The following is a 14886-nucleotide window of genomic DNA, read 5'->3' as shown; positions in this document are numbered from 1 at the left end:
AGATGGCATATGGTGCAGATGGTGGAGCCCTCCTCTGGTCCTGGGTCCCTAGAAATGACTGGATATACAGGTGTAAATATATGTCTATAATCTAGGATCATGGGTACACAGAAAGGATTGTACTTGTTCAATCAGAAAGAATGGAAGAAAAAAGATAAATGGAATAAAAAGGAAGTAGGAAATGACATCCCAGAAACCCACAGACATTAAAACATAGGAGTAGATCTGGGCCACCCAAACAGGCGGTGAAGGTATTAGCACTAGGAATGAAATGGGAGCATCAACTCAGGTCAACCCACCATCACAGCTCCCACCTCCCACACCCTCCACTCTCAGCCAGAAGAAAGCTACAGAAGAGATGGTGCTATCAGAGCTGGCTCCAACAAGAAAGAATGAGGAGCCACCCACAGACAAGACTAATCATTTGAAGAAATTAAATTTAGAACCAAACTTCACATCAATGTTCAAAATACATTATATGATTGCTATGGCCTGAATGTTTGTGTCCCTACCCCCCAGGCCAAATTCATATGTTGAACACCTAATGCCCAAGGATGGTATTAGAAGATGGGGAGATGGTGCACCTTTGGGAGGTGATTAGGTCCTGAGGGCAGAGTGCTCCTGAATGGGATTAGCACCCTTATAAAAGAGGCTCCAGAGAGATCCTTAGCCCCTTCCACCACATGAGGACACCAGAAGTCTGCAACCCAGAAGAGGGTTCTCACTGGACCATGCTGATACCCTGGTCTTGGACTTCCGGCCTCCTGAACTGTGAGAAATAAATATCTGTCATTTATAAACTACCCATTCTATGGTATTTTGTTAGAGCAGCCCAAATGGACTAAGACAACTATACATGAATTAAAAATCTAAACTAATAATAATGATGGCTATGAGGATGATGAATAAGAAAGGCTTTAAATAAAGCAAAAAAAAGAAAAAAGGTTGAAATGTGAATACATCAAATTTGAGAATGTCGAGTCATCTTTTGTCATGCATAAGTTAGAAGTTAAGAAATTCAAAAGACAAGCCACAGACAGGAAGAAAATATTTGCAACATCCCTAACAGCTAAAGGATTAACATCCAGAATACCTGGACAACTCTCAACACAAGGCAAGGAAATTCAGCAGGTAACTCCTGTAAGAGAAAACAGAAATTGTCCACAAATGTAAGAAAATGTACACAGCTCAGTAGCAAATCAGGCAATAGCAAATTAGAGCAGAGATACAATGCTTGCATCAGATTGACAAAAATTAAAATGTTTCTTAATAGTGTTGGTGGGGACGGAGGAAACAGTTCCTCTCACACAAGACTGGCAAAGTTATAAAATGACACAACTATTAACTAAAATTTAGGATATATATAGCCTTCAATCAGCAATTGTACTTCTCAAAATTTACCTCAGGGACGCCTGACCCATATACTCAGAGAGGGATACACAAGGCTGACTATTACTCTATAGTTCAGGATTGTTTTCTGTGGACTAGAAACAGACAACTACCAAGAGTCCATCAATGAGAATTTTTTATTGTTAAATGAAATTTGCTCATCCATTCTATGGGATACATAGAGCAATTTAAAAGAATAAAGTGCATTCACATGTACTTACACAAAAAGTTCTGTAAGACATATTGTAAAGTGAAAAGCCAGTTTGTGGAACAGTAAAAATAATATGATGTTATTTAGGGTACAAATGGATATAAATGAAACAAAATGAAATATTTCCATAGTTAATGTATGCACAAATTCATTAAAAGGAGACCTGGAAAGATACCATGAAGCTGTTACGAGCAATTGACTTTGGAAGAGACTAGGATTGGGTCAATGGTTGGATGGAGTCAAAGGCATCAATACTGCTTTACTCTCTTACAAAAAGAACCTATTAGTGGATTATCCACAAAATAAAAAATAAATAATATCTGTAACAAAAAAGATAAAGTAGTAGGAATCCTTCCTTTAAAATGTGTTTTTCCTCCTCTTCCTTGTTAATTTAATTATATGTTCCTCTTTCCCCTCCTCCAAGCTCCTGTTTTAGGGATACAAGGAAGAGCTTACTGAACTATATTAAATTTCTTGGATCTAATAGTGAGTAGTTTTATTTTTACACCAACCTTGGCACAGAAGCAGGGCATCAGCTTACTATGTTTCATGTTCTAGCAGGATAGGTTTCTGTTATTAGCCTTTTACACTGACCCTTTTTTCTTCTTTAGCTCCCATACAGATTCTTCTTGCAGTTAGCATGGTTTTCACGGCTAACACTTCCTGTGTTGGTTTCTGGTCCTGATATGGCAGAGCTCCAAAGTAAAGTCATAGCATAATGCAGGCAACCTCTTCCATACTCAGGCTGTACAGGAGCCCCTTCTCACTCATGATTACAAATAAACTGATCTTCTTTACATAACACACACTGACATAAGAAAAACAACCATGCTTAAAATAGTCATATTCAGAAACTCATTCTTGCTAATTACAGTCAATAAGATTTACAGAGCCAACAATAAAAGGGAAAGAATGATTAAAATAAGCCCAGAGCTGGTACAAAGTATGAACATTTATCCCTTACGATGATGTTCATATTTATCTGCTCCCAACCAACCCCAAACATTCTTTCAATGTTCCATCAGAGCACATTTCTGCTACATAAAAATTACCTGCCTGCTCTGGTTTTTAAGTTCTTAAATCATCTGGGCTGTCCGTCTTCTTTGCCACCTATCATTTCTATGGTGACAAATCAAAGGAGGGGTTACAGAAGGAAGCATGTCAATGTTCACAGAGAGTGAAACCAGTGGCTTGAAATCAGTGGTGCATGGTACAATGTGGCCATGACGGGAGAGAAGACATGGATGAGAAACTGTCAAATGTGAGGATTCTCCTCCAGGGCTATAAAGAGAAAGATCTTGTAACAATATTCTTTACCAAGAGCTTCTTAAGCCACTCAGCTCGCCTCTGAGCAGAGTAGGCTTCAAGGGATCGCTAATCAAAGGGCTTCAGCACAGGCTTCATGGACCAAGGAGAAACATGGACAAAGACAAAGGAAGAAGCTCCAGGGAGAAGAGAGGCACATCACCCAGATACCAACGCAAGCTTCCAAACAGGGGTGGGGAGGGAATCAGGGGATAAACTTAAAAGTATCACATTTTTTCTTTGAGACGTAACCCCTGTAGTACATGTGATAGATTCATATCGACAAGACTGATTGTCAGAAAAAATATCTTAAAGAAACTGGGCCTCTAAGCATCATCTGACTGCAACATTAGGCCCATCCCTTCAAATGATTTTATGCAAAAACATGGACTTAAAGCTTGTGTGCCCTCCCCACTCACTTGCGGGTACCATCTCTGCTTGCGTACATTTATGCTCCTAATATATCACTTACAGGAGTCTACCTCTTAGAAGTGGATTCATCACTCGTTCTGACTCCAGGACTAGGCTTAAAGCCAGAAGAAAATGACAAACTTAGAATGATGGAAAGTTTAATTTTTTTCTTAAATCGTCTCATCTTTTAGATACTGATATATGATCATTAACTAAAAAAATAAACCTCAAAATTCTGATACATGACTGACCGTTGACTTAAAAAGTGAAAAATGAAATTCCCATCTCTTGGCTAGAACTGGAAGATTAATATCCATGAAAAGAAAAGTAATAAAGAGACAGAAGTATTGCTACCACAGTATTTGTTTAAGTTGGTCATAAACAGCATTACAACCAAGAGAAAGTTGTTAGTATTAAAAAACTGAGAATTTTCCACATTTGAAAATGAGCATGAGTTAAAATACTGGGTTCACAGGACAACAGAGGTACATCAAAGAGCCTCTGGTCCTAAATACTTTCTCTTTCTTAAGCAATGAAATATTTATCATTGGTCTTAAAGGGGAGCTTAAGTGAGTTGCTATGAATTATTTAAAAACCCCAAAATACCTTCTGTTGCTTTTATAGAAGCTTGATTTACAAGTTGAAAAATCAAACTGACAGTCTAGTCTCTTGTACAAATACCCAACATTTAAAAATGCTCTAGGCATTATAAATATATCTTTCATGAATATAGCTCAACAGTTCTAAAAATAGCCTTTAGGAGGAAAAAAAATAAAAAACCTCTTTCAAGCCATTGTTTTATACATAACAGCAGGAAACCAAACAGAATGTCAAAGCCAAAGTGATTAACACACCCAGTAATAAACATGAACAGTCAGTATGAAATCTTACTCAAATACGGTTTTTGACGTTAGCTCGGGGTCTATGATTTAGCCCCACGTCTGTGGCCAGAGATGATTACAGGGCACCCATATTCAGAAAGTAACTCCAGGACCACAAAGCTAAAATCTGCCTTTTGGATGACGTGTTAACAGACCCATTCAGGACTGGCCCTGGGGGCCAGATATTACTGTCTAGCACCCTAAGAGTTTCCCCAGGCTCTACTCTGACCCCAAATATGCCACTGCACAGAGCAGTTTCCATACCACTACTCACTGGTGAAGTCCAGGTTGCCCCCAATGGCCGAAAGCTAAGCTGACAAACACCAGTAACCTTGGATATAGAGAACTAACACCAGAACATGAAAAGGCACCTCACAGTTTGATGCCAGGTATTTTATTGGTTTCAGTATGGATTTAGCACTCTCAATAAAGCCTGTCCCATCTTTCCAAATATCAGAACTTATAGGACCAAAATATTCTGTGGTCTGTGGCCTTGTATGTTCAAGTGCAACATCAAGTGCATGGTCAAGTGTATGTTCCATCGTCTATGGAAATAATAACCTACTTTTTATGAATATTCTGACCTCACTACCCGTTAAACTCCAAATAAATCTTATGATCTGCAGACAGTCTAGTTTTTAATAATTCAATATGGAATCGTCTCAATTGGTTTCATAATAAATGAGATTCTAAATTCATGGTATGGTGGACAGAAAGCTAAAATGGGAAGAAATTCCTGAAAAAGTGAAGGTATAGTCTAAAGGGATCTTATTCCTGATTTTCTAACAAAAAAACAAATTATCAAGGCCAAATTCCTGCTGAGGCTGGGAGAACCCTTAATAAGCAGCAAAGGGGAGAAGGAAGAGAAAGGGAAAGCCACAGTTACAGTCATCAGGGTCAAAAATGACTTTCTCATCATGTTTCTTCATTTTTTATGGGTAGAGTTGGTGGGAGACTTAGCAGCAGTAATACTGGCTAACTTCCCTCTACAACAAATGTAATTCACAATTCCATGTTCTTACCCTGAAAAATGCCAATTGTTCTAGGATTTAGCACATCTAATATTTCAGACCTTGGAAAATCCCAAGACATTTCTATCTAAGATATTATTTTTAAGTAGAATCTTTAAAAAAATTACAAAGAGTCATCCATGAAATGGATAGAAAGCTAAATACTTCGCAAATCAGCAACTAACTGGAAAATGTAAGAAAGACATATCTCACTTCTTACCTTGCTTTGATCTGTCCAGTAAAAGAAAAATCCCTGAGGGTCGGTCCTCAAAATAATTGGAGTGACAATAGTGGAGTCCTAGAAATGTAAGAAAATACACGTATATCAACATATGCCACTATAGAAAGCCTTACCTGTGAATTACTTAATTTATAATTGTTAAGTTTCTCCAAGATCATCAATTATTAATAAAACTAATAAAAAATTAAACATGACATCTTTAACATCATAGGATTGCTAATTACATAACTGAGGTACTTCACTAATAATTAGAATATTGGGACATTACTTATAAAGGAAAAGGCCAGTGATGCATGTATTTATTGATTAAGGCAAGTTTTTAAAGGCACTGGCATGTTTTCTAACAAAAAGCTATATTTGGTTTTCCAAATAATTTTAACACTAAACATCATTACATATTTTATATGATTAAAGTTAATTGAAATCCATGCTTCAGGATATTATTTTAAATTACATTTGCTCTATAAAATGATTTTTAATTGTACTGAAGAGAGTAAACACAGCATTTAGGTATTGCTGTTTCCAAGGTAACAGTAAATAAGGTCATCTTCTGTATGTTCGGAAGGCTATACACAAAACTGTTATAAATTTAAATTTCACACAATAAAATAAAACATCATAGACAGTCTTCTTAGTTTAAAGCATGCATATTATAAAGCAAAAACTGCCTGTATTGTAATTACAATATTAAACATTTCTAAAATATGTGTTCTTTTCTTTTGGCAATTTTCAGAAAGGCATACCATCTGCACAAAGAAACACATGTCACTGGATATGGATTTTTATACTGAAATACTGGGATCTTTGCAGGAATTGCATTTTTTAAAGAGACATAAATAAAACCAGTTTATTTCAACTTTTTCATACACATTGTAACTCTGGTGTGTCATATCCTCTATCTGATTAAAAAGATTTGTAATAAATTTAGAACTTGCAGAGATAATTTTGGAATTTGGGATTGTCTTCCTGATGGGTAGAGCAAATCTAAGGCTTTTGTACACATGGTAAGTTTTATTATAAGAGCCAGGTTCTGGAGGCTAACCCCTCGGGCTCAAATCTCTGCCTGTCCCCTCCCGTGCCTCATTCTGCACAACCACAACTGGAAAAAAAAGGGATAATAATCATACCTCCGTCAGAGTTTTTTGTGAGAATTAAACAGGATAATTTGGGTAAAGCACTTGGATCAATTCTTGGCACATAAAAATGTTCATTATTATTATAGTGGATTATGTTTAAAACCTGATTTATTAAAATATTAAATGAAAGTTTATCATGGCATTCTTTTTTTATTGTGTTAAGTATATATAACATAAAACTTACCATTTTTAAGTGTAAAGTTCAGGGGCATTAAGTACTTTCACATTGCTGTGCAACCATGACCACCATCCATCCTCATCTTCCCAAACTGAAACTTCACACTCATTAAACACTAACTCACCATTCCCTCCTCCCCCTAGGCCTTGACAATCACCATTCTATTTTCTATATCTATGAATTGACTACTTTTTGGTACCTTATATAAATAGAATCATACAGTATTTTTCCTTTTGTATCTGGTTGATTTCACTCAGCATAATCTGTTCAAGGTTCATCCATGTTATAGTAGGTATCAAAATTTCCTTCCTTTTTAAGACTGAATAATACTCAATTATATGTCTGTATCATTTAGTTTATCCATTCATTCACTGATGGACATTTGGGTTGTTTCTTTCCACCTTCTGGCTGTTGCGAACAACGCTGCTATGAACATAGGCCTACAAATATCTGTTTGCATCCCTGCTTTCAATTCTTTTCCATATATACCCAGAAGTGAAATAACTGGATCATATGATAGTTCTATATTTAATTTTTTGAGCAACTGCCTTGCTGTTTTATCCTGATAGTCTTAAGATTCATTCTTAACATGCAGTCTGAAAATATCTTTTACAAGGCTTGTGCTGTTACATAGAGCTTCATCTGGAATTTTTAAATTCCAAAATTACTTTTAAATGTTAAAAAAAAAAGACACTTGGAAACAAATTTGATATTATAATGGAAGAATAATTTTTAAAATATCTGAAGCTTCTCCTATGAGATTACATGCATAGAAGTTCAGAGTAATATTTCCAGTAAATCATAGCAATATTTTCAGTTCTGTTTCATCACCTACTCTTCCAGAGTTGGGTGAAATAAAAGTTTCCAATAGGCTTCACAGAACACACATCCCAATTTCCAGGTAAATTTGGAATTAACCTGTAGGTGTAACTTACCATTTTCACATCAGTTCCTTTTCTAATCAGAGTGTCTGACAAGAGTATCTGATAAGATTCTAATCAAAATCTTAGTGACAATTCACTGCAAGGATCCCAGACAATAAAATATTTAAAGTTAGCAGAGCAAAACAGCTCAAATTTATATGTTGGAACATTGTGTTAGGCTGCCTCGTTGTTTCGGATACTGCTTTTTCTAGCTTATTCCTTTTCCTCCTTCAAAATTAAAGCTCCTTTGTTCAGTATTTTCTTGACCCACTCTCTGGCCACAGTTCCTCTACTAAATGATCATTTATCGCGGCTCCCTGCCTGCTTCCTCCATAATCACCTTTGACATTCCAAGATCAGCTGGAACTTGGCATTCTTGCCATGCAAGGCAGGGTTTGACCCAGAAATACATGAATATCCATTTTCAACTCCACCTCCTTTTTTCACACCTCTCACATAGCTGCAAGTGCCAATATTCTCCCCCTGCTCAACCCAGATCTCAAGTATTCTTAATTGTCAGAATATATGCTGTAGTTTGAAGTTTGAAATATACAGCCATCCTTCATTTCCAAGGCAACTGCAGCATTTTACTGCAGAATAATGGAGGTAACTCTCAGATGGTCTATGTTTTATTCTTTCTCCCTCCATCAATATCCGTAAGATGTGTATTCCATAAGAAGGTGGTTTTCAAACTTTTGGGTGCATCAGATTTACAAGGAGTACTGGTTAAAATGCAGACTACTGAGCCCTTTCTCTGGAGCTTCTCACTTAGGAGATCTGGAATAGAGTCTGAGAATCTGCATTTCTACTTAATTTTCAGTGATGCTGCTGCTACTGGTCCAGGAACCAGACTCAGATCCACTGACACAGGCCTACAATGGGTGAGGCTTTGAATCAGGAATACAATGATGTAAATGCCCAGGAGCACCAGTGAGCTTGAAATGTAGACATCCCTGTGTCTTCTAAGTACATGGCTTCTAACTAGGAATTCAACTTTAATTTGCTTATTTAAAGTTATAAGGTATTTTTTCCAATAAACATCTACCTTGAAAAGAAGAACACTAATAAACATACCTGTTTTAAGTTAGTAATTGTGGATAATGTACAGTAAATCTCTATTTACCCCTCTTTCGTTGACAGAAACCATTTTACTCTCATCCCATCTTATCAAAAATGAAGACTAATATAATGATATAAGAAGCTGCTGTTCTACAATTTACATGAATCTCCAAAAAGATTTTAGGTTAAATAAAGGACAGTCAAGGAACAAAGTAAAGGGACTTTTTAAAACCTCAACATCCAAAAGAATGAGAGATATTTCAGTAAGAAAAAGAGTCACTGCAATCAATATTAAAATTACAAAGTCCTATAACTTCTTTATTATGATTTGTGCATTAATGTGCTGATATAAATCAATAACATATACTAATGCAATGTTATATGATAATTACATCTCAAAAAAAGATGAAATGTGAAAATAAATGAATCACTATAAAACAAATTATATACCCTGGAGTATAACCTACAAAAATATTGAATCAATATGCTGTACACCCAAAACTAATAATAATAAGGCAACTATACTTTAATAATAAATAAATAAACAAAATGTCCTAAAGAAACTGGGAGGAAATGACAAAACAGTCCAAACTCCCTCCCAATACCAGAATATTCTTTACAGAACTCCCTGACCAAATAATAATAGACACATCCTAAATGTTTGGTCTGAGCCAATCACTGCAATATGAACTCGAAATGGAATTTCTCCTTTGATATTTATAATATTTTAAGAGGTAGACACTTATCCCGATTTTACATATAAATAGACTAAGGCTTAGCTTAAATAACTAGGTCCAAGGAAACCTAGCTAAGCTAGTAAGGGAAGCACTGGAATTAAGCCTCAAGGGCAGACTCTACACCAAGGTCACTCAACAGTTTCATTACTGATCTGCTAAATTAGGGCTTTTTTCGACATTTGTTTTCCTAATCATCTTCCATGAAATGTTAATATCACAGATATTCTGTATATCTATTTATATGCTGTATGTATTCTGTGCTTTATATAAAATAAAAAGTAAAGAATAAGAAGACTTTTTGTCCCTCAAGAACCATTTTTCATTTGTTTGGAGATGATCTGGCCCCAACTGAGATGGCAACGCTGTCCCCCTGCACTGCTGAATATGGGCTCACCCGAGGCCACGGAGCGCTTGAAATGTGGCGAGTTGGCTAAGATGTGCTATAAGATTTGAAAGACTGACAATGAAAACAAGAATGTAAAGTAGTTCATGAATAATTGTTTATATTAATTACATATGTAAATAAATATATCGGGTTAAACAAACTATATTGTTAAAATTAATTCCAGGGGCTTCCCTGGTGTTGCAGTGGTTGAGAGTCCGCCTGCCGATGCAGGGAACACGGGTTCGTGCCCTGGTCCGGGAAGATCCCACGTGCCGCGGAGCGGCTGGGCCCGTGAGCCATGGCCGCTGAGCCTGCGCGTCCGGAGCCTGTGCTCCGCAACGGGAGAGGCCACAACAGTGAGAGGCCCACGTATCGCAAAAAAAAAAAAAAAATTAATTCCACCTGTTTTTTTTTTTTTTTTACTTTATTAATGTGGCTACTAAAAAATTTTAAATTTCCAGTGTGGCTCATTTTATATTTCTACTGGGCAGTGGAGCTCTAAATCTTCATGAGAAAATAAGTTTTCTCCTTAACAGGGAAATCTTTTTCACAAAGCAAACTTGGTCAGATAATGCCAGCTAGAAAATTTGGGGATTTTTTTTCCATATATGCAGCTACCATTTAGTTTTAACACCTAATTATTGGGTTGGCCAAAATGTTCATTTGGGTTTTTCCAAATGAACTTTTCAGCCAACCCAATTATACAAAATAAATCTAGTTGCTTCTCTAAGTGTCAATTCTTCAAGTATTTGAATAGAGCCAATACGTTGCTGCCCTCTGAGTTCTACTTTACCGGGTTCAGGTTAGTAATGAGCTAAATTGTGCCCCACCCCAAAATCCGTATGTTCAAGTCCCACCCAGTGCTTCAAACTGCAACCCTATATGGTTAACAATCTTTACATAGGCGATTAAATTAAAAGGAGGTCATTAAGGGTGGGCCCTAATTCAATAGGATTGGTGTCCTTATAAAAAGAAGAAATCTGGACACAGACACATACAGAAGGAAGATGATGTGACAACACAGGGAGGCCAGCCACCTACAAGCTATGGAGAGAGGCCTGGAACAGATCAGGGTCTTCAGAAGGAACCAACTCCACTAACACCTTGATCTCAGACCTGCGGCCTCCAAAACTGTGAGAAAACACATTTTTGTTGTTTAAGACTCTCAGTCTGTGCTACTTTGTTATGGACACCCTATAAAACTGATACAAGCTATAACCCATTAAGGCTAATGTCGAGGACCGGCTCACAGACCCACAGACCCACAGCCCACACGTTGGTGCCACTGTCAGAAAGTCTACTGGCCTAGATTGACCACAATTCTGACTCCACAGTGATTTCGTGTCCTCATGTTGTTAAACAGAAAACACACATGGCTAGAGATGTGCACTTCTCAACTAATCAATGTTACAGAGTCAACAAGGGAAAAAAACCAGCCATGCTCCACAGGGATTGCCCAAGACTTGCCTCAGAAAGCAGCAGAGCCAAAGACGGCAAACACATACACAAACAGCTATGTAAGGAAAAAAAATTCCAAGTGTCACAGAAAATCAGATGTGATGCCCAACAAACGTCAGTGATGCAGCCCTGACTATGAAACACACACACATACATACACACACACACACACACACACACACACACACACACACACACACACTAAAGGCAGTCTTGGATGATGGATTGTGAGATTAAGATCAGTGAAGTAAATGTTCTATGTGCATCAGCATGGAAGAGGATTTTCTTCCCAGGGCCTGTCCAGTCTGAAATTTCCCCGAGGAAAGGAAAGCAGAGGAGGGAAGAAGGTCCAGGGTGGAGGATGCAAAACAGTGGAGAGAAGTACCATTAAAAAGTTGCCTTTTACTGACAGGTATACAAATCTCTTTTAACAAAATACAGCAAAAAGTTGGAAGCATGCTCCTTCAAACACCATGCAAGATACTGCAGGCCTATACTAGGGATTCAAATGAAAGTCCAGATCCCCCATCATACAAGGTGCTCAATGTTTAGTGGGGGCATCAGATGAGTAAACCAATCATTTCAGGAGGCTAGAGGTCTGGTGGGCTGTGGTTTTAATATACATTTCCCTGATGACTAATGACTAATGTTGTTGAACATCTTTTCATGTCCCTACTGGCCGTGTGTGTGTGCGCATGCGTGCGCACACAGGGGCCCAGTACTTTTTAAAATCAGTTAAGATTTAAATCAGTGGTTTACATTTTAATCAGTGGTTCTGGACCAGGGTCAGTTTTTCACCCCAGGGAAATGTTGGCAATGTCCAGAAACAATTTTGGTTGTTACACTGGGGATTTTGTTACTGGAATCTAGTAGATAGTCAGGGATGCTGCTAAACATTCTGCAATGCACCGGCCAAACCCCATAACAAAGAATTGTCTGGCCCCAAATGTCCATAGTACTGAGGTTCAGAAACACAGCTTTAATGGCTTCCTACTGACTTCATGATAAAATTTTTCAGTGGCCTAAGTAGCATATATGCACCCCTTGCCATCCCACCTCATTATCTGAGCCACCAAGTGCCCCATTTGCTTATTCTTCCCTGTCCTTCAAAGTCCCATATGCCTTCCCTCCTTGGGATGCCCACATGTCCTGTACGTTTGACCTAATACACTCCCCATCCTCATGTTGGCTTAAGTCCTACTTATAACTCAGGTCTTTCCTTAAACAGAACTTCTCCATGAAAACCTTCCAAACTTCTTATACTCACTTGTACTTTTTTCCGTAGTACTTGTCACAATTATAGTAACATCATTTACCTCTCTTTGTTGAGCATCTATCTCCCCCAGCAGAGCACCAACTCCATGAGGGCAGGAACCAAATCATTTACCATTGTAAATCCACAACACTAGCAAAATGTCCAGCTTATAAGAGGCATCAATACAAATTTAAAGTATGAACACTGAATGGGTAGATGGAAGGAAACTGCAGAAAAAGAATCAAGGTAGATTCTGAAAAATATCAATTGGGCTGGCACCCAACACGTTGCCAGAAGCTGTGGCAAGAGAAATTTCAAAGCAATGGCAAAGGCAGAATAAGGCTTTGGAGGGCAGAGAAGGAGTGAGTGGGATGTTAGGAGAGGAGAAGGTGGGTAGAAGCTGCATGTTCCTTGTGGAGGGAAGGATGAGGAAAAGAGGGCAGTAACTGTAGGAGGAAGGTGGGGTGGGCGACATTGTGCTGGATTCTATGTTGGCATTTGTATGACTAAAAAGCATATTTCTATGTTCTTAGAAGAGCCTCAACATAAGGGAATCTTTCACAGATGCTGTCAAAGGGGAGGATAATTATGAATCCAGAATCCAAACAAACCAGGAGGCATGGGCTCCAGGACATAGAGCTTTCCCAGGGACAGGAGGGAAGGTGGGACCATAGAGGTTGCCCAAGTATATTGAAATAGAAGCGGGGAAGGGAGGATGTCAATGATATTGTCCCAGTAACTTCCATTCCCTCTATACAGAAGAAATAGTGTAGGCAGAATTTTTATTATAAATAATATTTTTTAAACTATATGTCTTTAATATTTTTCTCATTTTGGCAATAAAGCTCACGTATCCATTTTTCTCCTTGTGAATCATTATCCAGATAGAGAGGATGTTTTCACACCCGTCAGTCTTTTGCTCTGTCATTCCCAACACTTCTGAATTTCTTTAAGGGCAATTTTCCTTGCAAAATCTCGGTATATGTGTATCTTTTCCAGAAAACAGAAGCCACTTGTAACATTCAGAATAAGAGATGTAAATACATTAAGCATCACAATTTTCAACCAATATCGAATCACAATTGATTACACACTCAACCTTAAGCCATATTTAGCACTTACGGGAAATCCGTGCTAATGACAGCGATCAGCTCTGTATTGACAATAAATAGTTTGCTTCTTGAGCTCACATGGAGAAACCAAAGTTAAGAAGGTCACAGGGTCCCTCAGACTCTGGGAGATGTCAGATGGAATGGAAGGATGGAGGGCAGGGCTTTCTAACCAATGCCACACACAGTGTGTCATGCAGGTGTCTTGGGAGCATGACCACCCTCCCTCATGACTGCACACTCCCCCTTCCCATGAACCCACTGTGACCCAGAAACACACCAGATCATTCCTTCATTCCACAAAGATTCCCTGAGCACCAACTCAGTGCCAGGCCTATGCTTTGCCCTAGGGAAGAAGATAAATAACACAAAGCTACAGTCTTTGAGGAGCCCTGGTCCAGTTGTTGTATAGATGAGGCATAACCACCTCCTTCCATGCACCCTCCTGCACTGGCAATCTACATCTGGGCTCTCAATTGACAGCACCTTGAATTCCAAGCCATTCTGCCTCACGTTTGGGTGCAAGTGGCATCCTCTACACTTCCTTCATGCCCACTTTATCTTTCATCTTCCAACATCAAAGATTTCCCATAGGAAGCCATGGGACCAGTCTTAATGGGCATCCAGCAAAAGACAACATTTGCAAGTATGTTTGGAAGAGAAAAAGATGGAAAAGCACATGTAATGAGTCTTGCCAGATACAAAAGTGCCACTTATTAGATAATGAAAAAAATGACCTTTGTTTTAACACCATTCCTGACTATCTTTCCGTGAGCATGTTTTACAGTGACTGACTGATGTTGAACATTTGTAGACTAGACTGTGCCCTGGTCTTTGTGCCTCAAAGCAGAAATTAAGTTTTCCTATGTTCCTACATCCTACATTGTGGAACAAAAATGGGCTTTGTATACGCATCATAAAAATAGCTGTTTTTGAAGACACTCGCAAAGAGGAAGGCATTTGTAGGGTTCTAAGCCTCATTTGTACAAATCCTAAAATCAGGGGGATTCTTTGGAAAAGTCAATGAATCTCTTTCAACTGGTAATCATTTGGATTCGATTAAAAGCCTTTTGTTACCACTGTTTGGGGATATCATGGTAGACTGGAAAAGGTCCTGAATTTAACCAGAAGACCTAGCTTTAAACCTGACTTTGGCTCTAGTTGTGTGCCTTGGGCAACTCACCACACACAAGCCCCA

The 14886-nt window shown here is 38.2% G+C and overlaps 1 protein-coding gene across 1 annotated transcript in view; it reads right to left on the bottom strand.

The window, feature by feature from the left end:
• The window catches only part of PLCB1 (phospholipase C beta 1), a 625151-nt gene that overhangs the window by 601783 nt on the left and 8482 nt on the right, over positions 1 to 14886 (bottom strand). The window contains exon 2 of the mRNA XM_079944642.1: positions 5428 to 5505. Within this exon, the coding sequence (XP_079800768.1) occupies positions 5428 to 5505 (78 nt within the window). The remainder of the gene's footprint in view (positions 1 to 5427; positions 5506 to 14886) is intronic.

Source organism: Stenella coeruleoalba (assembly GCF_951394435.1).
Source record: "Stenella coeruleoalba genome assembly, chromosome: 15".
Lineage (NCBI taxonomy): Eukaryota > Metazoa > Chordata > Mammalia > Artiodactyla > Delphinidae > Stenella > Stenella coeruleoalba.
This window is presented reverse-complemented; position numbering and strand designations above follow the sequence as displayed.